Genomic DNA, 25,306 nt, shown 5'->3' on the forward strand with positions numbered 1-25,306 from the left:
TGAAAGAATAAAACACATTAAAGTTAATTATGATGTTATTAGAGAAATTTCTACTCTATGTGTAAATTTATCTGCTTGACCTTGTAACATTTTACCTCTTTATGTAACAAATTGGGACTCTTAACATGTAACGTCCAACTTGAGGCAGAATCTTGACATAAGTGGTCTAAAGGTATTAAAGTCATTATACTGTGTTGAGCATATTTGCAACTTTCGTGTGTTTGTGTAGCCCAGTGATAAATAAAAAGGGAAATTGACCCCTTTAACTGCACGTCCAGCCATCTTTCCCCTAGGTTTTCAGATGATCGTTGTCAGCTTAATTATCTTTAAGTTGTACATGTCTATCAATGACAAGCAGTGCTTTTGGATTCTTTTCTCGTTCTACCGGAAATTTCGATTCACCTATATATACAGAACTTAAAATACAGAAGAGTGAGCATAATCTGTAAATAATAGACAAAGTCCATTGGATGCTGCTGTAGGTAAACATTGGAGCCTCCCGTGAAGTCACTACTAAACCCAGTTGCAACACGACGGTGTCCTAAAGTGTCAACCATGTCCTCATGCTTAAGTTGTTTTTAAGAGGCCGTTTTTAGAGCTTCTAAATTGACTGGTGGCTTCTGAAACACCCTCACAACAGGCATCCCATCCCCATTATCATTTTGAACCCTCCAGGAACGGTCTTTCTTTCTCTGCGGCTTCTTGTGATGCTTATGTGAAGTGGTATTGTTGGTTGAACCCTTCTTCTTAGCGGCAGAGGATGAATCCGCATTGACACTGTCGAATGACTCCAGGTCATTTAACATAGCATCGGGTTCAATACTAGGATCACCTGCAGTGCACATTAAAGGGTCATCAACATCAACCTCAGAATGATCCGATTGATCTCCATCAAGATCTCCTTGATCAGCAATGCCTCCATTACCATCTGGAGACAATCCTGGAGGCATTTCGTAGTGAGGCAACTTTCCATCAATATAGTCTTTCAAAATCTGCCGAGCTGCCCTGGTTTCATCAGGAAGTCCACTCGAACCAACATACCCACGTGATGAGCAGTAAGCTCTCAAGACTTCTGAAGCCAGAGGAGGTCTTGTCTGAGGTTCGTAGGGTTTAGGCTTTGGCAAGGTGATGTTGTAGATGCTCTCAAGGACATCACGGGGCAGCCGGTTGGCCACAACCTGTACTGCCTCTCTATGTTCAGTTATCCGATCAATCGGTAATACTCCACAAGCAATCATTTCATACCTAGAGCTGGAAAAGGAAGGGAAAACTAAACCAGGGCAATCGCAGAGAACCAGCTCGTCAGATATGCTTAATGTCTGGAAGTGCTTAGTCTTCCCAGGAGTTGAAGTGACTCCAGTCCGCTTCTTGCCAACGAGTGCATTAATTGTTGAACTTTTTCCAACATTAGGGTAGCCAACAAATCCCACTGTGGCATGCTTAGATGGGAGAATGCCTGCACCAGAGTGAGGTAATCTACTGCTACCATCTGAGCCTAATTGTTTCCTGTGTGAGGCAATAGCTTCTGCTTCAGTTTGCAGGCGAGCCAAAAGTTCATCTCTACCATAAATTTTAGTGTCTGCATCCACATAGTTTTCCTCCCCCACTGGATTCAGGGGATTTTTCTTGCTTTCAAGACTGGCAGAAGCAACTTTGGCAGACCAAAATACAAAAAGGATGCTATGCAGGCTGAAATACTCAGCCCATTTTTGTCTGCAAAATGCCCAGGTTGGAAAATTATCAGCCTTTTTTTTCTTTTAAATGTAAAATTATCAGCCTTCAAAATAGAAGTATTTTTGGCGAATGAGAAATCAAGTTCTCACCTGACAGTAACAGGTAAAAGGTCAGCTTTGTTCACAAGCAGCAGCATCCTTTTGTGCTCATCAATCTCCCGAGCATATGCCTAACATTTTAAAGGAAAACTCTCAACAATGGCATCAAGTGAACAGTTCCAGGATCTATGTTTGCAAGGAGGAAAAAGTCTTTATATTACTACTGTATACCTCAAGATCAGGGCATCGGTAGAACAATGGATCCCGTGCATCAACAACCATTACAACCTACAACAAACACAGCATCATTTTCATCAACGTAACCATGAGGTTCAATTTGTACTCAGAAAATATAAGTTGTGAAAGGAAAATTCCAACAATATCCAGAGAACCCAAACCAACAAAAAAAAAAAAAAAAACTAAGCTCAAGAACGTCATGTTGTAATAACTGCAGGCCTCTTGCATGTGAAATTTAACTGCAGCACTAAGTTTGAGGGCAACCCAATCCTTCCATTGGCAAATTTCAACATTAAGAAACATTTGCAATGACTGAAGTTTATCCCAGTTAGTCAACCTAATGTGACCCTCTTTCTTCAGACAGGCAGATTGTAGGATAAACTCCACACTAGTCAAATTTATTTTGTTAGAAAGCGTTGGAGGATCCAATTAACTCGTAGTTCTTTAACCTCTAGAAGAAGAAGAAAGTATTGATAAATGCTTATGTGGTAAAGGAAGCTAGCCATATACAGAAAATTTATACAGTAATTATTCCCAAATGAGGACTCTCTTGAAGGTGACATACAAATAGCTCTTAAGGGCTCACTTCAAGATCTTAAATTTGAAAACAATGATGATAGTATTAATATAAGTAAAATCTTTTGTTTAGTTCGACCGCAACTCGCTATCGGCAGCTCATTCCATTATGACTCTTTTCTGTTCTCTGTTGTTCTGTTCCGTGTTAGCCTTGGTCTTTATGTGTCATCTCTTGTACCTTTGCTCTTTTGAGCCCCCTTAATGAATTTTTTTTAATTGATCTCAAAGAAAAAAAAAATTGCTTAGTTGATTAGGAGTTTTATTCTGAGTACAAGCATGACATAGAATACATGTCACTCAAGTTCACGGTTTCCTCCAACCCCTAACTGCCATGGTTGCACAAAAACGTTCTTCATTAGGGCAATCATCATAAAAAAAAACCATAATTTGTAGCTCATCCTTTAGGGTGTTTAGTTGGCAGTTGTTCAGCAGACTTTTCAATGCCTTCTTTAGTTGCTGGATTAGTCCCAATCCTCTTTAACCGCTTTGATCACTCTACTTATAGTGAGGTCCTAGAGTAACTTTTTTCTTTACAAAAATTTTGACATGATTACAAATGCTATGGAAAAAGAGCTTTAAACCAATCCACCATGGAATGATAATTAACCGTAGTTTCCAAGTTTTTAAATAGTTCTAAAGCTTTTGTCAGACACTCATTTTGGAAGGCAATTCAAGAATGGTTGAGTTCTCCTGGATCATCTCCCCAGCAGCATTGTTGATAATTTGGGGAAGTCATAGGCATTAGCAACTTCCATCTATTTGCTGGATGTATGTTTCATGTTTAGTCAACTACAGCATAGACTTTAGTCATAGATGAAACATTCTAGGTTACTTTCCCTCTCATTTCCTGCCCGCATTGGATCCACCGAGTCTTACTGACGCTCTTGCATATTTTTTACTTTAACAATATTTCAGCATTCTTTTTCTAAACAACGAACAACTCTCTAAATGAAGGAGAAGATACACACTACTACTATCTACACAAGAAGTGTCAGTGGCGGATGGATACATCAAGAACTAGGAAAGGAGGGACAAACCACAGCAAAGCATTGGTAGCCAGTTACTTCCTCTTGATATGGCATTTGAATATGATTGTAAGAAGACAAAATATACCGCCAAGTAATGGATATAGAGGTGATATCATGGACATCTTCGTAGAAATGTTACATATGTCACTGAGGTCAATCATAACATAAACTAGGCAGTAATATCATAAAATCCCCTTCAACTTCTAAAGACAAGAACCACATCAGCCAAAAGAATTTTTTACCATTACAGAAGTGCCAATTGGCACAGGTTTTATGGAGCTAGATATGTCCAAGGAAATGAGCAGGTTATGAAAACTTGTCTTCCTTGTCCCCAAATGCTCCTCCACAATCATTAGGGCTTGGGTTACTCGTAATGCTGTTATTGAAACTGAGTTCTAATTGCCCTCCAGAGGAGGAAGCTGAAGAGATGGATCAATGAGCAACTAGCTTGAAATTTCACCAGATTCTTGCAGTAACAATATTACCAATGTTCTCAACTCTGAACGTTATAGCATGATGAATCAGTTTCTCATTCATTAGGACTTGGGTCAGTTGTAGAGCTCATATCAAACTTGAGTCTAATTGTCCTCCAGACGAGGAAGCCAAAGACATGGGCTAAAGTCCCTCAAAGCAGATGAATGAGCAAGTAGCTTCAAATTTCACCAGATCCTAGCAATAAATAATCACCAAAGTTCTCAACTCCACACACTATAGTATGATAACTGATTTTCTCAGTGACTTCCCAGATAGAGTTAGATTTATGAGATAATAGGAGATCTGTTATTTCCAGAAGCACCTAGGACGACTACAAGGGCAATTTTCCATAATGGTTCTACCAATATTGGGAAAGGGATGCACTGCCTTAGAGGTCCTTATTCGTGACAAGAAAACAAATAACCATTCCAAACTTCCCAAAAAGACTTCCCCAATTCACAGAAGTGAAAGGACAATGGAGAGACGTATGGTCAACCATCTCATCTGTTATACTAAGAATTGCCAAAGTAGCTAGCATTATGCACTCTGCCTTCTCAACCAATCAGCTATTAGAATTTATGTTTTGCTATCATCAATTAAAGAATAGAACTTTATAAACCTAAAAATTTCATGTAATGAATGTGTATGCATTAAAATTTCTTTTTAAACAAATTTGAGATCTCCTCATTCTTAATTTTCTTTTCTTGGTTACTGTATAGTGTACCTTCTTGTGTTAGAAATTGTCCCATTTATTTTATTCAACAAGGGGAGTGTTTTAACTAGTAGAGAGAAGGTCGTTGGTACAGAAAGGTATAGAAGGGCCAGATGAACTACTGTGGGCATCACCAGGAAGTTGTAGAAACCACCCCATTACATGCTCTGACATTCATCCTTTAACGAGAATCTTGGCTGATCTCTTGCAATGGATGGTACCCACCACCAATGCCTTGTTGTGATTCATCCTTTACCATTGTAACTTATCATGGACATTTTACCTATTTTCTGGTTCTATATTTCGCTGTCATTGCTCTTCACAGGTAGATGGTCCCCTCTAGCTCTACTATCTTTAGTTAAATATTAATCATTCAATAAAAAGTAATGGGGACACTAACGCATAATATAATGAAGAAAAGATGGGAAGATTGGCAGCTTACTAGATATTCTTCAGCTGGTATCTAACAAAGACTTATGTATTTGTCAAAATTTGTGTCAAGAGCAAAGTAATAAACTAGCAAAAAAATTGTTGTTAAGTTTTTTCCCTTTTGGGATTACATTAGACTGTTACCTAATGTCACAGTTCCTCGTGGAGGAAATCTCCAACAATAAGATGCACAGAAAAGGAAGTGAAAATGCTCCTAAAATTCTGGATAAACAACTCCTGAAAGTTCAGTTTCACAAAACTATAGAGTAAGGTCAATGACACCACAGATTCAGTTATAGCTCGCCCACCCATGTTTAGAACAACTTCCTATCTACACCAGGAACAGCATAAAAATATCCAGAACTTGTACATAAAGATGTTCCAAATGTAAATACTTTAGACAAGTATTATATGTCACCGACCAAAAAAGTGGTTGCTGCAATAACAAATGGAATTGATTACTGAGAAAAGTAAAAAACAAAATTTACAAAAATACCAGGTCACTGCGTTCAAGCACCCGCCACAGCTGCCTCCATATATCAAGATTCTTCTCGAACGGAGTAAGAACAAGCTTCTCGTTTTCCTCAAGTCTGAAGTAAAATTGACATTATTTTTTTGAAAGACTAAATTTGACATCAATAAAATGCACCGCAAGCAACAAATGATAAACAGGAATATGTCACATATAGAGGAGCTCAGACCAAATAGTATGATCTGAACCATTCATCAGAGAAAAAAACATACGCCAAATCAGGAAAGCTTAAGAGGTCATGATGTCCCTCTTGCATATTTTTTTCTCATCAAAATATAATTCTACCATTCGAAAAGAAAAGAAAAGAAAAGAAAACTTTCATGATCTTCAAAATCTGACCTAGCAAGATTTCTACGCCAAATGAGGAAAGCTTGTCTTTCATTAGAATCAAGTTCTTCCGCAGACATATTTGAACTCCAAGGAGGCCTGAAAGCATCGCGTTGGTCAAATGTTAACCATAAGAAAAAAAAACAACAGAATGAAATAACCAGTTTCAGGAGGAGCCCGTAAAAGGGCAAAACATCTAGAAGTACGAAAGTGAAATCCCTAACAGATAAGATTGCATACCTGCGTGGAACTCGAAGACTGCTCGTATGCAAAGACTCCTCCTCTTTCTGTAGTTTTCTTCTTTCCTCTGGCGGAACTACACTCATTTGAGAGTTTCTATCTCTATGAAATAAAGAAAGATCAAGGCATCAGAATAGGGCATTAACATGACAGAAATAAAACCAGAAAAATGAATTCTAAGGTACAAGTATGTGAAGCCAGAATCCACTAGCACTCACGTGTCGATGAGGAGATTTGGAATGGGATTGTCGAGGGAGTAAACGCGTTCTGCCTCCTCCGCCTGCTCAATGACAGCTTCGATGTCTCCTATGTCGGTAATGGATTCAAGCACTCCGCGCTGGCTTCGACTGATTGCACGGCCTTTCTCTTTAGATTGCTGGATCAACTGGTTGTGATGCTTCACCAGAGCCCGGCCTAAACTAGTTTTCTCGTTCTTCCCCATGTCGACTCCGAGACCAAAAACCCTAGGAACGCAATAACCCTCAGACGGCTTCTCTTTTGTATCTCGCCTTGACGGTGGCTTCTACCTCAACAAATATCGCAGAGCTGAGACTTTTTGTGGTGAAATAAAAACAATTTGTGCGAGAAAATTATCTTAATAAAGTAATTTTACCTATTTATTGTCTATTCTTTATGAAATAGAACATATCCCGTTACTGATTGTTATTGAACTCTAACAGTATAAAAATTATGTTTATAATATAAAATCATAACTTAGAAGATCTTATTATATTTTTTAAAAAAAATTAAGATACTTCTTATAAATTTTTAAAGACGATGTAATTTTTAGATATTACTAATTGGGAAATTTCATTATAGAAATATCACCAAATATACTGGGTAAATTTCACAAGGGAAGTGCCCTATAAAATTTGAATTTTCTAAAACTCACAACAAAATTACAATAATGAATAAGAAATATTCAATTCACCCAGTAAAGTTACTTTTAAGTGTTAGAGATAGGTGGTTTTAGTCCACCTGGGTTAGGTGTAGAAAACACAGCAATATTTTCTCAGGAACATCTAAACAACAATCAAGAAGAAAGCCAACACTGATCTTATTGAAATACAATATGGTTTCGTCCCACCACACGCTCTTAGAAGAGCTTCGATGGCTTTTGGATTGAACAAAAATACAAGAAGAAACTATAAACAGAATAGCAAGGAACAGCTATAATTTTGGGGATTGCCCGATGCTGCTGAAGAACACCTCTATTATAAGTGTGTTGCAGCATGCAATGGCAGTTGGCAGACAACTACCAAATCATGTTGGTAGGCTACAAAAATGACCTTCATGAAGCTTCCTTCGTTCACACTTGGGTGATGCAATCGTGACAAGGGCATACCGTCGGCCCGAGTCCTACCAGCAGTCCCCGGGCCTCCATCGGGGCTGACGGCTCGAACCCCCGTCTTCCTTATTCATTTTATAGTTTCTTCACAAATAACCATTGCGGTCACAATTTGACCTCATCAGCGTCTAAGTCGGTACCGCTAACTAATTTACTCACTATCGATATTGGCGTTCCTCATAATTGGGGACCAGTAAATATATTACATTAACGGTAACTTGTGAGAGGTGGGCATTGACACACTAACATTAGGTTCCGTCTGCCCCTGGTCCACATGGGTTAGGTACTTGGCTTTCCGCACCTAATAGACTGGTTTGTTGAGTTGTATTAGCTAGGCAAAAAGAGTTCCAACCTACATTCCGCAACTAACTCCATTAGCCAAAAAGCCCTCAGAGGAAAAAGGTACCTACAAGTATCTCGCATTCCCTAGTTTTCTCTAGGCCTCAAAGACAATTATTCTACCATCGTCATTGGAGTAACTTCATTAGCAGTTGAAATAAAACTCTTAACCTACTCCAAGCACATAGAAACTTTCTTTCTCATACTACAATATGTATGACTGCACTCTAAAATTCATCAACCATAAAATAATGCACCAAATTATTGGTACCAACAATAAATGATTCAATTTCACAAGGAGCAAAAACAATATATCCAACTTCAACTAATTGTTTATACCAAAATGGTTGCAACCAATAATGTCGTTGATTGTTAAAGTGGCCCCCAAAACCCATTAGTGCATATTGTAAGCGGCGAGAGAAACTGAATTACCTAGGTATTTCACTTTTGCTTGTTTAAGTGAAAAATAATTTTGCTATTGGAGGGAAACTACCTTAAATGTAACTTTATTTTATTTTAGTTTAAATTATTTCATTCATTCTTTTTTATTTTATCTATACCTTATAATTGTTTTTTGCTCAATCTATTTCCTTTTTATTTTTTTTATTTTAAATTTTCTTTATCTAATTACTTGATTTATTTATTATTAATTATTAATTTTATGTTTTATTTTTAAATCATTGTTTTCGTTAATTTCTTGTTGGGCTTCAGGTTTGGGAGTCAAAAAATGGATATTTGAAAACTTACTTCAAACAAGGCAAGAACATAGTTGAGAGAAAGGGAATTTCTAACTTTGATGTTTTTCGGGGTTGATGTAGACATCAGGTTTGGAGTCTGGTTCGGGGTTTTGATTGAGAGTAGGGTGTAGGAAAAGGAAAATAAGGCGGGTAGGGGTTAATTGAAACGGCATTGATTTGTGAACGATTTGATTGTTTCCCGACAGATAACGAAAATTACCAAAAACAAAACCAAAGGAAGGGAAGTGGACCGACCAGTCATATGGGACCATTTTCACGAACCAGTGTATCGGATAGTTGGAATCTTTTAAGCCGGGGACGTTTGTAGTGAAGCGAACGGGAAATCTGCATCTTTTCGCCGTTATTTTCTCTCCACTCATGGCTGTTTCTGTCAGAAGTGGCTGCTTTGTATTCTCTGGACACTCTCATATACGTGTACTTCCTCGTCGTTCTCCCACATTAATAGTCTGTTCTAAGTCTTTCAATGCGATGGCTTCCGTTAGCGTTGTTCAGAATGCTGGAATCTCAGAAACCTTTTTCAAGTTGAAACAAAAAGGCAAAGTGAGTTTGTTATTTTTAATTTTTCAAAGTTTATTTCCGTTATTATTTATGCATTTGGTTCCATTTCAAGTTGGGTATTGTGTTTTTCGCCACTGAAGTTTTTTGGTTGCCCTCTTTTTGCTGTTTTGAAACTTTAAAGGATCCTCTTGAAACTTCCGAATCTGTTGTTGAACTTTTGCAATGTGTATTATTGTTAGCTTTTCTAATGTGCATTTCACTTCGAGTCTCTTAGGTTAAGGTAAGCTGTGTTTATTTAATCTGTTGATGACTGTGGAGCGGAAACGCAACATCATTCTGAGAGTTAAACAACTAAGCCATGTGATCTCATTCAAAAATTCGATGTTATTTGGGAAACCTGGCAACTCTTTAGAATGACCTATTAACTCGCATGTATTTAATTATTTCATAGTTTTGCTCATGCATCTTGGGTGAAATGGTACCTGCTGAAGTGGCCCTAGCTGTAAACGGGAGAAATATATTCATGTTACTTCATATCCAATAAAACTTGAATATGCAGAAGATTGGTATTGGCAGCAGTGGTGGTGGGAGAAGCTAGAATCAGGTCCAGGGCTGCTCTGAAGAATGAACTTATCTTTGGTAATGTACAAGGCCAGGGTTGTTTTGGTGTTTTAAATCTTATAAATGATGGTCCTTTATACTTGATACTTTCTTTTTTCTGAAAATTTACTTGATACTTTCTTTAATAATAATTTCGTGGGACTCCTTGTTTTGAGAGTTTCAATGCTTCCCTTATCATAGAGGGAGATTCTGTTGTGGATATTGTGGGCCTCAGAGAGTAAGCCCCCTCCAGGGCGCTTCTTGGAGGCATTAGATCCAGGCGCATTCGCTAGCAGCATGTCCTTAGGGTTGCCAATGGAGTGGTAGACTACTTGGCCAGTGAGGGGGTTCAGCAACATGCTTTCAGCACTTCCCTTGCTTAATGATTTACTGATTTTCTTTTGTATCTTCTGATGTGTTAGTGGCTTTGTGTTTTTTGCTTTTTGTAATCTCCTCATCTTGTATATTTTTTGCGCTTTTGGGCGTGCATTATGAATTCTCCCTTCTCACTGTTCTGAAAAAAAAAAAAAGGTTCTTCTCACTAGCATTTCTTCTTTTTCTTCCTCTATTTATCAGTTCTTTTAACAACAGTATCTGGATTATGTAGGTAGCATTTATACCTTATATTACAGCCGGTGATCCTGATCTGGCGACAACTGCTGAAGCTTTAAAAATACTTGATAGTGGCGGTGCAGACATAATTGAACTTGGTATACCTTACTCTGATCCTCTGGCAGATGGTCCAGTAATTCAGGTTTGTGCATGCATTGTGGTAGGGACGCCAGTATGCCCGTTGAGCCCCAGTGGATCTACCATTTATGGTTAACATTATTTTTATTTTATCTTTCCTGATTTTACTGGATTTGATCAAATAGTGATCTTATCTATTTTGAATTTTAAATTTCAATTCGAATTTTAGTTTATCTTTTCTGATTTTACTGGATTTGTCAGATAGAGATCTTATCTATTTCAAATTTTAAACTTTAGTTTTAGTTATTTAAAGGCCGTAGCAGGATGTTGAATTCACTTTTGATAATGAATTTTTGAAATCTCCCTGTTTTCGGTCTCTCCCTCTCTCCCTCCCATTTTTTCTTCTTTTTCCCCTTCTTTTTCTCCCTTCTCTATTCTTCTTCTTCTAAATTATTCTTCTCTATTCTCCTATTTCTCATTCCCAATTACCAATATCTGATACATCAATTAAAATTCGCGTCACGTCACATATTCGTCCCGCATTAGAATTAAAATTCACATTTTGTCACGTATTCGTCCCACATCTCATTGAATGTTTTGATTTTTTTTCCTTAAATGTTGGTCTAATTTAGTTTGTTCTTAAACTACTGTTCTGTCTTTTCCAGGCTGCTGCTACACGTGCACTAGCTAGAGGAACCAACTTTGATGCCATTATATCCATGTTAAAGCAGGTGGTATCCTTCTGCATAACCTGATTATGTTTTTAAGGCTGTTAATGTGTGTGTTTGCAAACACACCTTTAATTTTACATAAATAGTGAACAGTCGAAGTATCCACTTGGACTTGAAACTTAAGGCTGGAATGGAGGTCACTAGCATGAATCGGCGGTTTATCTATTGGTCTACAAATTAAGCTGCCCATATGTGTAACTTTTTTTTTTTAAATAAGTGTTAATTTCTTTTGAATTGCAGGCATGATTTTCTGTCACTATTTTCAAACTAGGTGCATTGAGTTGAATTGCTTCTTTCAAAGATTTATGTGCAATTTCAACATTACCTTAATAGGTGGTCCCGCAAGTATCATGTCCAATCGCATTGTTTTCGTACTACAATCCAATCCTTAAGCGGGGGATCGAAAAGTTTATGCATACCATAAATGATGTTGGTATACACGGTAATATCCATTTTAATTGAGATATAGACATTGATGTGATTGTCTCTTTTTTTTTTTTTTTTAAGCTATCGGAATGGCTGTCTTATAAGATCTGTCTATGTATTCTATTACGTCAAATATGATAAGAATAAATTATTATATAGCCATTTTGCTGGTAACTATTGAAATGGTTGTCTTATATGGATTGGCTATGTATTCTATGAAGCCACAAATATGATGAATAATCAATTATTATATCATTTTTCTGACACATGCTTTATTTTCGACATTATTTTTCTAAAATCAACCTGTATTTTTTATGTGAGATGACCCATTATCTAATGTTAATGGATGATTTTAATATTTTAATACTTACCATAGATTGCATGTAGAATTCTTTGAAATCTAATGATTTGAAAGTGTTGCTTATGGGTTGAGACTTTCTTACCACGTTCTTGTTTTCCTGAGTTTGTCTCATTTTAGTATATGATAGCTGCGTTAATGAGGTTGTGGCTGTTAATTTCCCTAATTGGACTCGATCAGAATCCCAAAGTTGATGCATATGTTGTGGCAACTCTTTTCAATTGTATTGAAATGACATACTGGCTGAAATTTCCTCTCTTGTGATCTTCCTCTGTTTCTACTAAAATCTTGTTATGTGATAAACAAAAGCTTATTTTTTTTCTATTCCGTGAAGTTCCTGTAAGGTTTGATGATTCATATCTTCTGAAATTGGCCAAATGGATTCAAATGAGTTTGAAACTACAGTGTCAACATGTTGCAGGACTTGTGGTGCCAGATGTTCCACTGGAGGAAACTGAAATATTGCGGCAAGAAGCTGCTAAAAATAATATTGAACTAGTATGTTTTCTCTTTCTCTTGTTATCTTGGTATACTTTTGACTTGCAATGAAGATAATGGACTCAAACTAGGGAGGCTGTGATTTAATCTACAAATAGAACTTCAATCTGATAATCAACAGATTTAGTTGTGGTGAATAAAAGGTTAACGTAAGCAGCTCAAGTAGTGCTTGTGAGAGATCAAACAGAAAATAACTATAGATGCTAACTGTAAGTGCAAAATCTTAATACTGAAAGTCAACAGAAAATCTTGTGAAATGACATCCTTAATATGTTTATTGAGTATCAATTAATGTCTCAAATGCTTGGTGTGTGGGTGCCCCTTTTATAACCTTATTTCCAAAAAAAAGAGGGGGCTTAAACATCATTTGATTATAGACCCATTAGCTTTGTATCCAATTCATACAAATTCATAGCTGAAGTGCGACCGACAAGGCTAAAGAGAGCATTACGATTTCTTATCAGCAAGCACCAATTTGCCTTCCATGCCTGTCTTAGTGGAAGGCAAATTATAGATTCAGCTCTCATTGCTCTGTAAATGATTGACTGGTTTAATTGAAATAAGAGACGAGAGGGTCGCATTGAAACTTGATACAGAGAAGGCATTTGATCTGGTCAACTGGGACTTCCTCTTATTTGTTATGAACAAAATGAGGTTTGGTAGTAGATGAATGAGATGGATTCCCAACTGCATTTCTCTGGCTTCTTACCTGATTCTTATAAATGTCAAAGCAAAAGGATACTTCACATGTTTTAGAGGCTGAAGACAGGGACCAACTCTCCCCCCTCTTATTTCTTATAGTAGGAGAAGCACTTTGCTCAATGTTTCTTGCAAGCCAGCAATATAGTTGTATCTTGGGCTATTTATCTTCGCCATCTCCAACACGATTGTTGCTCTCCTTGAACTTCCTTTTCTGCGAAGGAAATTGAAAAAGCCACGCTCGGTTTGCCTACTAATTGTGCTCTGGGACCCAGTGGCTTCAATGGTGACTTCTTTAAACCCTGCTGGCCCACCCTCAAAGGAGACATCGCCAACGTGGTTTACTCCTATCATCAAGGGATCATCTTCAAAAGCTTAGGCGCCACCTTCATCACTCTCATTCCCCAGAAGGCCACTGCTGAACACCCCCGAAATTATCGCCCCATCAACCTAGTTACCAACAACTACAAGATTATTGCCTGCATTCTCTCTTATTGCCTTAAAGCTGCTCTCCCTTCGGTCCTCAACCCGGGCCTATGTGCATTTATTAGAGGTCACTCGATCCTTGATGCGGCAATGGCATCTCATAAGCTTCTCCATCATTTCAAAACTGATCGCTAACCCTGATTCACTCTCAAAATTGATTTGGAGAAGGCTTTTGATTGTGTGAATTGGCTTTTTCTTGACGATCTTCTCCACCAAACGGGTTTCGGTAAAAGATGGCGTTTCTGGATCAGAAGTTACATCACCTCCCCCTCTTTCTCCTTGAATTTCGATGGCACAACTTGTGGATACTTCAAAAGCTCCCGTGGGCTAAGACAAGGAGACCCCCTCTCCTCTCTACCCTTCAACATTATGACAGAATTCCTCTTGGCTATGGTTCACTATGTGTGGCAAGTTGGATGGCTCCAACCCGTATCCCATCTACAAGCATTCAACATTCTTCTCCTTCAATTCATTGATGACACTATTTTATTTGGTGTGGGAATGTTGGAGGAAGTCAATAACCTCAAGGGTCTCATTGGCCTGTTTAAAATTACCACTGGACAAAAGGTTAATTGACACAAATCTACTCTCATTGGATATCACATTGCTCCGCATACTCTCCAATCCATGGCGGATTCTTTGGGCTATGAAATCACTACCTTGCCGGCCTCGTACCTGGGTCTACCGCTATTTGATAGTCGGCCCCACAAGAGCCTTTGGACACTCCTCAATTCTTGCCTCTCCAGTATACTGAATTATTTCCTCTCCTTCCTTCACTGCCCAATGGCGATTTGCAAGAAGATTGATGCCCTTAAATGCCGCTTCCTTTGGAGAGGAGCCTCTGATGGTTTCAAATACCATCTTGTTAAATGGAGCGACCTTTGCATGCCAAAGCCCATGGGTGGTCTCGGTATCCGACTAACCAAAGACATGAATCATGTCTCCGCTCTCAAATGGTTTTGGAAGTTTAATGCTGAGCCAAAATCCATTTGGCGTCCAATGCTTGTTGCTAACCTTCATTGGTACTTCCCTTGGTGGACTTCTGGTGACCGGCGTCACAAGCGTTCTCCCCTATGGCGTGCCTTCTTTCCCCTCCTCACTACTTTCAGGAAAGGAGTCTGATTTATTGCTTGCAACGGATACACTTTGATGTTTTGGTTGGACTAGTGGTGCGGCCGAGAACAGTTTGATTTTGCCTATCCTACTCTCATTGCTGTATGCACTCGGTCTCTTGCCTCTGTTGCTGATCTTTGGTCCCCTCCAGATGGCTAGAATTTTCACTTCCGCAGAGGCCTCAATGACATGGAAGCAACTTTGCTCTCTTCTTTGCATGCCAACCTCCAACAAGTTCAAATCAGGCCTCACCTTAAGGATAAGGTCATCTTGCATTTCGAAGACAATGGCATATTCTCTGTTTCTTCAGCATACGTGCTCATCAGAGGGTGGTCCTCATCCTCCCCTCATGATCTCTCTTCCCTCTAGTAATTGGCCGCCCCTCTCAAGGTTCATTTCTTTCTCTGGTGTGCTGCCCAAGACAAGATTCTCACTGCTACTAACCTTCATAAGCGTGGCAACACTTCACCTGACACCCATTGCCTTTTTTTGCAACATTGCCGAGGAAACTACCTGCCATCTTCTATTACATTGCCGCTTCGCATGGTTAGTTTGGACCAGCGTCCTCCACCGTCTCGGACTTCAAATTTGCCTGCCCAGAAAAGAATTCACTCCCATCGGCTCCCTCCTTAGCATCAAATGGAGAGAGATCGCCAGCCTTCACCTTTGCAGACGTCCCCACATATTGTGACCTAGTCCCCTCCTCCTTTGGTCACTCTCAAGTTGAATTTTGATGGGAGTGTTTGTGGATGTCCTGGAATCACTGCTTATGGGTGAGTATTCCGGAATGCTGAAAGCCACATCCTCATCACTTACTCTGGCCCTTTGGGCATTGCTAATTCCATAGAAGCCGAGCTCTCCTCATCATCATTGAGGGCGATTTTCAAGTGATTATCTCATGGTGCTCCTCCGCCTCCTCCCCTCCTTGGAGGCACTGGAATGTAATAAATAAAATATTTGATATATTGCCTCTTTTGGAATGTTTATGGATTCATGTTCCGAGATCGGTCAATTCCTTGGCTGACTCGCTAGCTAAAGATGGAGCTTCCTTCCAATCTTTTGTTGTAAAGGGAGCGCTCCTTAACTAGGTTTGTTGTTCTTTCCCCTCTGAATAAATGTGCATTTCACTAAAAAAAATTAAGATCTGAGGTCGTGGGCATAATAGTAGAGGTTGTGGTAGGGACTCCTGTACTCGAGGCCGTGGACGTAGTGATAGAGGGGAATCTGTTGTAACTTGAAATCAACTTTGAAAATAAATAGAAATTATCTTTTCATTGCTGGAGCACCATTCTTTTTCTTTATTTTTTTCTGAAAATAATTTCTTAGTGGAATTTTCTCTTGTGCTAACTACTGGTAGTTACAAAACAAAACCTATAAATTCAAATTGTTGCTTGGAACTTGAAACTGGGAATTTCCTAGAGTTGAGAAGATAGAGGTTGGGCTACTCATATTCCAGCCTTGTCAATAAACTTTATTTTTGTAATCTGTGGCATTAATTAGTCAGGTGGGAGCAAGTTTGCAAAAGAAAAACTGATGGAGTATTGAGCATAATGCGAATCAAGGCCATAAACTCGGCCTTATTGGCCAAATGGCATTAGTGGTATGCTGTAGGGAAGGATATGTTGTGGAGGAAAGTTGTGTCTAGCAAATACAATATGGAACACAGCAGCTGGATCTTTCCTTGATGAGCACCTAGTAAAGAATTAACGATATAGAAAGCCATTTTGAAAGAGAAGTGGAACTTTGTCCAGAACATAAGATATCATAATTGTAGATTCTATCCTCTTGGCTTAGGAGCTTGCCCATTGTTTTACGAAAAGGCAGGAGCCTAAGGTGATCCTCAAACTTGACTTAGAAAAGCCTTGGGCCTTTCTTGATTAGGTGACTCAAAGCATGGGGTTCGGGCAAAAATGGCGAACTTGGATCAATAGTTGCATCTCTTCAGCGAAGTTCTCGGTTTTGGTGAACGGAGCTGCCAAGAGGTTCTTTGGTGCTACTCAAGGCATCCATCATGGAAACCCCATTTCCTCCCTATTACTTAGCATGGTAGCTGAAGTCCTCAACTGATGTTCGTTCATGCTTCTCAGAAAGGATGGTTTTCTGAATCGGTGACCAGTACTCCTCTTGACACGCCCTTGCTTCAATACTCAGATGATGCCATATGTTTTTGCAATGACAATCTTGATAAGCTCCTTGTGCAGGCTTTTCTTACTCTCTACAAGCGTCAGTTTGGGCTGCAGGTTAATTGGGAGAAATCCTCTCTGATCAACATAAATATCCTGGTTGAAATAACCAGAAATATGGCTAAGGTTATGGGTTGCAAGGTTGATAGATTCCCTATCTCCTATTTGGGTTTCTCACTTTGTGGGGGAAGGATATCTCCATCCCACTGGAATCCGGTTGTCACGCGGTTAGATTTAGGCTAAGTCCGTCTAGCCTTGCGGAATATCTACCCCGTGCGGCCTAGTCCTTCCAAAGAACTAGTCAGCCTCCTTGAGCCTTGGATCCTCCAACCAATACTTCACACAAGAAGTTGCAAGCCAAATGGGACAATGAAAAGACCAAGATATAGCAGAGAAAAGCCTACTTTGTATTAAGAATACAAGATTACAAAGGATGGCCAAACACTCTTGAAGGCCAAGGCTAAAAACTCTCTCTATACACTTGAAAAGTAAAGAATACTAAGGATTTTCGACCCCTTTACAATGGGAGAGGCCCCTCTATTTATAACCTCTTCTTTGGCTTTAGAAATCTCTAAAAACGCCAAGAAATCCGCCAGAATCCAAAAAATCCGAATTCTGGCATCAGGGGCGCCCTGGGCGCCCAGGCGTCTGGAGTCCTGCTGGCGTTGGAGTCCTGGAAACCCCATTTCGCCTCGCCAGGACTCTGTTGGCGCGCGCCTGGCGCCTGGCGCCTAGAGTCCTGCTAGCGCCGGACTCCTGGAAACCCCATTTCGCCCCGCCAGAACTCTGTTGGCGCCAGCAACCCCATTTCGCCCCGCCAGGACTCTGTTGGCGCGCGCCTGGCGCCTGGAGTCCTGCTGGCGCCGGACTCCTGGAAACCCCATTTCGCCCCGCCAGGACTCTGTTGGCGCCAGCAACCCCATTTCGCCCCGCCAGGACTGTCTGTTGGCGTGCTGCCTTGTGTCTGGACTGGCTGCTGGGGTTGTTGTGCACCTTGTTGCTTGGCCATCCGTTTGGCAAGCTCAAGTGTGTCTTCCTTTGCTGCAGCTGATGCCGGGCCAGCCATATGTGTGTGCCCCTCTGGGCCGTGCCTTTGCACTTGGCCTTGGCCGTTGCTGCCATTGCTGTGCACTGGACTTGCACAGTCATTTGCCTTGGTGTCTGGCCACACCATGGCTTCATCCTCCGTCTCACCGGTGCTCAAACAATTCAAGAGTAGGTTCACCTCTTGGAAAGGGAAATACTGTACCTTGGCTTACCACTCTTATAAAATCTTCTTTAGTTGGGATTCCTAACTTCTTTCTTTCTGTTTTGCGTGTCCGGCTAGTGTCATCTAGAAAATTGAGGCAACCTAAAGCAACTTCCCGTGGAAAGGAATGTTGGACCAATTCAAGAATCGTCTTGTCAATTGGAGCGAGGTTTGTATGGCAAAGTGGACTGTGGTCTTGGCCTTCAGAGAATCAAAGCCATGAATAAGACCTTCTCAAATAAATGGTCTGATGCTTAGTTCTGAGAGTTCAAGCACTTGGAAGCAGATAATTTGTGATAAGTATCAACTTTCAATTGACACTCTTCTTCCTGCCGACTCAAGAGGTCAAGATCTCTCCTCCCTTTGGAAAGGCATTTCTTTTACCACCAGAAGCTTTTCCAGCCTTTCTCATTTGGTGTCAAGTCAAGCAAGCACATCAGGTTCTAGATTGATACTTGCTTCGGCAATCAATCCCTTGCATCTTATTTTCCTGCTATATATAAACTGGTGTTTAACCCATCGGGGTTGGTCCACCAGGCATAAAGCCCTCTACGTAATGGGAGCTGGAATCTCAACCTTCGAAGACCCCTATTCGGTCATGAGATGGAAGAGATGGACTGCTTGATCTCCAATTTGGACAATGTGTATATCCGACACAGGAATAGGAACAAAATTATTTGGACGGCTGACTCCCCCGGTAATTTCTTGATCTCTTCTTGCTACTGGGCAATTTCTGTTGAGCCCTTGGGGATCTCTTCCAGCCCCTCTCTGGCATGGAAGGTGATTGCTCCAACAGTGAATGTTTTCCTTTAGTGCCTCTTGAAGAAAAGAATCTTAACTTGTGATCCGCTCCAAAGACGTGGTATGAGCTTTCCCATCCCAAGCTGCAAGTTTTGTTTGAGTGAACCAGAAGCTATCAACCATTCTCTCTCCCACTATAATTTTTCTCTTAAGGTCGGGAGTTCCTTTCTTAGAAGATTTGGACTCTCATTTCGTCTGCCAGAGATCCAATAGCTTCCGCATTCATCTTCCAAAGCTCGGAACCCTCCTCTGGCACATAACATTAGCAGCTGTAACTTGGACCCTCTCGTTGGAGTGGAATGAGCTTACCTTTGCTGTAAAGTCTTGTTCAGTGGGTGGGTGGTGTTACTGAAAAGGTCATTCACTCAATTCTGTACTGGACTAAGCTGGTTCAAGAATTCAATGATTGCTGACTGCTGTGATTTGTGAAAACTAGAGATGTATTGCATCCGCACCCCTTCAAAACTGAAGGCTATGGTGTCTTAGATTTCTCCTTTGGAAGGTTTCCTCAAGATGAATTCTGATGGAAGCTCGCTGGGGAACCCTGGCCCTCAGGATTGGGTGGTTTAATTCGTAATATTTGGACATGTGCTTTTGCCCTTCTATGGACCATTGGGAATATCTGTTTCTATTACTGTTGAAGTGTCTGGACTTCCTCGTGGGCTAGAGATTTACAGCATTACTTCTTGTGCTCGGTCATTGTAGAAGGTGACTCCAAGATTGTAATCTCGTGGGCCAGTAGAAGCTGCCAATTCGCTTGGCGATTTAATAAGCATTTTACACAAATTGAGGACTTATCATGATTGGTGCATATTGAGTGGTCCCATATGCTATGTGAAGCTAATTCAGATGCTGATTGTTTTATGAAGTTGCGGGTATTCTCAAGAGGTGATTGTAATTAATTTTTATTAATTTGTGTGCTCTGATTGGGGGGTTTCTTTGTAGTTTTGGGGGTGTTCCTCCCTGTTTTCCTTAATAAAATTTCTGCTTTGTCAAAATGAAAAAAGAGTGATGTGTGGCTAGGGAACGTCTCGTATTGGTATTCTCATCTTTGCTTTGGCTGGTATGGAATCGTGAGATTTCAGAGAGGGAATCTCAAACTGCTACAGATTTCAGTGCTAGTTGGAGATTTAATTTTCAAAAACAAAAGGAAAAAACGAACAACCCCAAAATAACAAAGGAGAATCCCCCTTCCTCCCATCCAATCCAATCCAATCCAATCCAATCCAACCCATAAGCAGGGGAAGCTCAAATTAAGAAAAAATAATTACAAGTGCTTCTTGGAATTCTCTAATTTAGCGAATGGTCAGTCTCCAAATTTGCTTCATGAGGCATGTATGTCCACTATATCTCAATCTATGTAAAATGCAAATCAAATAGGTAGGTGAATTGGCTGCTCCCGCTGGTCCTAGAAATGACAGTCTTGGAATCATCTTCCACTATGACCGGGCCCAAGAGCTGCTGTTAGAAAATTTTTAATCCATGTAGAAGGGTAGACACTTCAACAGTAGTGGGATTTGATATATCCAATGGGCCATAGTAGGATAGCAGAGCAAGCTAGCACGGTAACAAATTAAACCACCAAAGCTTGAGGGACCTGGGTTTCCCTGCCAGCTCCCATAAAAAATTTAATTGGAGAAGACTTTCCAATAGAGGAATCAAGTTACCATAGACATCGGTTTGATGGGGGTGCCAGAGGCTATAGTTCTCCAATTTTCAAGAATTACAGCAGCCAGCAAATCATCAAATTCATGGATCAGCTTAGTCCATTGCAGAATTGAGTGAATGACCTTTTCGATAACCCCACCAACTGAACAAGATTTAGTAGCAAAGGTGAACTCTTTCTGCTCCAGTCAGAGGGTCCAAGGCCCAGCTGATGTCTAATCTTTGTTGGGAATTTATTGGATAAGGAGGCCACTGAAGTATTTAAGCGTCTCTTGCTGCTGGAAAAAGTAAAGTCAGGGCTGTAATTCTATAGTTTGGAGTTCAACTACTTTAGGCTCATTCGCTGTAGCATCCTATTATTCTCTAATAACAGCAAGGTTCCCCCAACTAATAGCAGCAGAAAAACTTAAAATCTCTAACTAATAAACTCCTTTCCACATGTTCTGATACCATGTTATTTTTGGGTCCAGGGAATATATCTCAAAATGACTAGCCATGTGAGGAAATCATTTCTCAAGTAAAAACTTAAGATCTTTCTACTCATCTATCTATGTAAGACTATTATTTTACAGAAGTCATCGCTGCTTGGAGGTTGCTCAGACCTCAAGGTGCTGCACTTTTTCTGGGCAGCAGCTCATGGTAAGGAATTCACACGTGAGGAGCTGAGCAAAAGGGGTCAATCATTTGTGAACAATTTATGTAAGCTTTGTGGTGAGACAAGGAGACTATAAACACGATGTTCTTCTTCGTTGCTCCTTTGGTGATCAGTTTGAGGGGCAATCTTCGGAAAATTCATCATCTCCATATAAGCCAATGCAACTGTTGGCTTCTCTGAAGCTTGGAAAAGTCTTATAGAAGACAGCAGTGGCTGCTGTACCTTAGAACTCGTGCCTAGAGGAAACAAGAGTAAATTTCAGCATTCCTCCAGCTCTTTAGGCCATATAATTGAGCATCCACTCTGTACTCCTTTGGGCATACTCTCTTCAAGAAATCCCCCTTTTCCTCAATCATAAGTAGAAGGCTATTGAACTTTCAGGACCACTCACCACCGATCCTTTTGAAATGGCAAGCCTCCTTCCCCTTTCCTTTTCCTCCTGGTTTATTGAATCTAAACTTTGACGTCTCCTCTGTTAGGAGTCCTGAGCTTGCAGGCTGTGGGGGGATGTGTGAAGTATAATGAAGTGTTTTTCTACTTCTCTATCCAAAGCCTCTTGGTGTGTCTGACTCTACAGAATCCTGGCGCCTGCAGGTATTGGTGGAGTATTTTGCAATCATGAAGGTGCCATTCTCTTTGCATTCTCTGGTCTGATAGGGATCAGTGGTTCAGTTCTAGCTGAACTTGAAGCATTGCTGCAAGGAGTAAACCTATTTCCTTAGCATTTCATAAGTCTGCTGATTGTTGAAGGGAACTCCGCTATAGTTATCTCCTGGTTGTCTAAGGAGGATTGCTCCCTTGGAGGTTTTCGCATGTATATGTTAATTTGGAAATTTGTTAATTCCCTAATGGAAAAGCTTCCATCTTTTAAAAATATCAGAAAATTTTAATATACTGTTAACTTGTAGCATTTCATAGGGGTGAGTAGGATATTGAGTTTCATGTACAAGTTTGAAGACAGATTGTTAAAAGCTAGTCTTTTTTTTTTTTTTTTTTTGTCTTATGATGCTCTTGGTTGAACTAACGTTTTTTCTTTGATTTTATCAATAAGGTGCTGCTTACAACACCAACCACACCATCAAATCGAATGAAATCCATTGTTGAAGCTTCTGAAGGGTTTGTTTACCTTGTAAGTTCATCTTCTTTCAGATTTAATTTTCAAGTACTCTTACCTCTTCCATCCTCAGAGTATCAGATTCTGTAAATTGGTGTCCTCCTAGGGAAATATTTTTGCAATGTTGCTCCAATGTCCTCTTATGTTCAGTGATGATGCATGTGCACTTGACCTTCCAATTTTACCATGCCATTGTTTTAAAATCCGGAAACCATCTTTCTCTTAAGTTATTAAGCATGCAGTTTCATGTTATTGTATTTGAGCACCACTTCCTCTCTTGAGTATTCGCTCCTTTCCCTCAGAAACCATATGGAGTATTCACCAGGTTGACTGATATGATAGCAGGGAAAGTTCAGTATGTTGGAGAGCTTTCTTTACAAGCTTTACTATCAGTTTGTATTTTTAGGCTTATACCTTGGGAAAGGAAGACCTAAAAGTGGAGGTTTTGGTCAACCTTTTGTTTCACTAACTGCCAAATCATCTTACAGGTAAGTTCAACCGGAGTTACTGGAACCCGCGCATCTGTAAATCTGAGAGTACAACAACTTCTCCTAGAAATTAAAGAGGTTACTTTCACTTCTGACTCAAGTCTTTCCTGAAGACCCTGCTGTACTTTTGTGTAATGGTTACATGTGTTAATATATTGACTCTTTAAGACTTGGTCTTTCCCTCTTTATTACATGTCTTAGGATATTGAGTCTTTGTTACTATCCAAAAATTTCCCACCGAATTGCTATTCTTGCTCAATGCTATTTGATGTTTTATTTGTTATTATCCACATGCATTAGTGACAAGGTATTTCCAGTTTTTATTTTATTTTATTTTCAACTGCAAGTAACTTTTATGAAGATCTTTAACAATATTGGTTCCAAAGAATTCTCTATGAAGATTCCCCTGTTGTCTGTAACAGCAAACTTTTGTTGTCTGCCAGTATGCTATATTTTAAGATCTTCGCTGCAGAAAATTGAAAGACATATGCTTCCCTCATACATTTGCAGGCAACACAAAAACCAGTGGCTGTCGGCTTTGGCATATCAACTCCTGAACAGGTGAAACTGGTAAGAGTACTGAAAAGGAAACCAAATTCATCAGATCCCAGAACGTTGTCAACCATTGTTTCTCAAACCTTATTATCTGCTTTGTGTATGGCAGGTAGCAAGCTGGGGAGCAGATGGTGTTATTGTAGGTAGTGCTATGGTGAAGCTGTTGGGCGAAGCAAACTCATCAGAAGAAGGATTGAAGAGCCTGAAATCCTTCACTAAGTCTCTCAAGGCTGGACTCCCTTAAGAACATTTTAACGACTGATAAACTTCTCCTAAACAAATTTTGTTTCTCTGTGTGTGTATACGATTATTTGTGTGATGCTACAGTTTAGAACCTGAACCCTTTTTGGCTTAAATTTGGCTACTTCTCTACTTGCTAGTTTTCAAAAATTTTAAAATTTTATCGTTTGTGTATGTTCATCAGTTAAACTAGAAATGTAAATGTTTGGGATCATTTCATCGTGAAATTATCTGTCTCTTCTGCTTAATTCCTGCCTCTACGTATCATCGAGAAGAACTCCCTTCAAAACGCCCCAAGGTTTCATTTGCTGCATTCATGTTCATTCGGTTCGGGCTTTTCATCTCTTATAAGATCGATAGGCACTTGCTTTCACAGTGGAAGGGATCAAGCTCCCTAAACGTAATATTGCTGGCAACTGCAAATTGAAGTTGGGCGAGTGTCTTTTCCAGGGAAATAAGGTTGTGTTTGGAAATCAGAAAGTGGAGAGAAAAGAAGAGAAAGAGAAAAAAAAGAAAAAAAGAAGAAAAGAGGTTTCTTTTATCTTGGTTGGATGCTCATGGAAAATGAGTGAGAAAATGGAAGAGAAATGTAGTTTCTCTTGTTTGGATACACGTGGAAAATAAAAAAAGAAAAGAAAATTAGTAATATTTTAAAATTTTGATGATTGAGATTTTCTCTTAAGTTTATATTTCTTTTCTTTTCTCCCTAAATTCTATCATTTTGTGAGATAATTTATTAACTAAGAGAGAAAATGATTTTTTCTCTTAGTTTATTTTCTGTCGATTCTCTACTGCCAAACAATAGAAAATATTTTTTTTTCTTTTCTATGGGTTCAAACAGGCCCTACATAAAAATTAATAATCAAACTCATACATTACTATACCTATTCGATAAATTTTTAGTAAAACAAAATGTCAAATACAAAATTACCATGAAAATTTGCCTTGTGCTGATAATATTATAATATCAATTATCAAATACTTATTCATTTTTTTTTTCATACAACTTTTTCGCCCCATCTTGGCTGAAAAATCTTACGTAAAAGATTATATGATTTTCCTAGTAAATAATTGCAACTAGAAAAATGTTTTCCGGAAACATGAGGCACTAATGGTCCATGAAAATATATTTCTACTAGACATGCCATTTCAGTGTTTCTTGAAAAATGCACTAACAGGGCCTAAGTGAAATTTTAGCATATTTAAATTAGTTAAATTAATCTACTAATTTTAAATAATTCTAATTTATTTCGATTAGCATGGTTTAACAATAAGATCATATTTATTTAGTGGACATTATATTTGGAAGTACAACATCTCAATAATTACATATAAAAATGAAGATTATAAAAGGATCATAATTATAAATTAGTATTTATTTGTTGAATTATCCAACTTCCATCAATAGAAATGGGAGGCACCTAGCTGTTAGGACATTGGAGTTATAATTTCCCTACTTTAACAGGAAAAACAAAAATTTTCATT

General features: G+C 39.3%; 2 protein-coding genes across 3 annotated transcripts; one reads left to right on the forward strand and one right to left on the reverse strand.

The window, feature by feature from the left end:
• Positions 1 to 344: 344 nt before the first annotated feature.
• LOC137935065 (GTPase LSG1-2) lies at positions 345 to 6,846 on the reverse strand. Its single transcript, XM_068779705.1, has 7 exons — positions 6,546 to 6,846; positions 6,328 to 6,429; positions 6,100 to 6,186; positions 5,725 to 5,818; positions 2,004 to 2,060; positions 1,824 to 1,903; positions 345 to 1,713 (listed from the first exon to the last, which is right to left on the reverse strand). Exons 1-7 carry the CDS (start codon positions 6,767 to 6,769, stop codon positions 579 to 581), a joined length of 1,779 nt encoding a protein of 592 aa, XP_068635806.1. The 5' UTR covers positions 6,770 to 6,846; the 3' UTR covers positions 345 to 578.
• A 2,027-nt stretch (positions 6,847 to 8,873) lies between these two features.
• LOC137934392 (tryptophan synthase alpha chain-like) lies at positions 8,874 to 24,031 on the forward strand. Of its 2 annotated transcripts, XM_068778681.1 has the most exons (9): positions 8,874 to 9,312; positions 10,478 to 10,624; positions 11,226 to 11,291; positions 11,625 to 11,733; positions 12,497 to 12,573; positions 22,476 to 22,553; positions 23,027 to 23,104; positions 23,537 to 23,596; positions 23,691 to 24,031. In XM_068778681.1, the coding sequence occupies exons 1-9, from the start codon at positions 9,130 to 9,132 to the stop codon at positions 23,823 to 23,825; spliced, it is 933 nt and encodes a 310-aa protein (XP_068634782.1). In that variant the 5' UTR covers positions 8,874 to 9,129; the 3' UTR covers positions 23,826 to 24,031. The 2 variants fall into 2 exon arrangements, with proteins under 2 accessions (XP_068634782.1, XP_068634783.1); XM_068778682.1 differs by lacking the exon at positions 11,625 to 11,733 and having other exon boundaries at positions 12,481 to 12,573.
• Positions 24,032 to 25,306: the final 1,275 nt, after the last annotated feature.

The sequence above is a fragment of the Aristolochia californica genome, unplaced genomic scaffold, assembly GCF_029961685.1.
Source record: "Aristolochia californica isolate CCGP_79_NKW_82.1479 unplaced genomic scaffold, dmAriCali1.0.hap1 SCAF_6, whole genome shotgun sequence".
In the NCBI taxonomy this organism is placed as follows: Eukaryota; Viridiplantae; Streptophyta; class Magnoliopsida; order Piperales; family Aristolochiaceae; genus Aristolochia; species Aristolochia californica.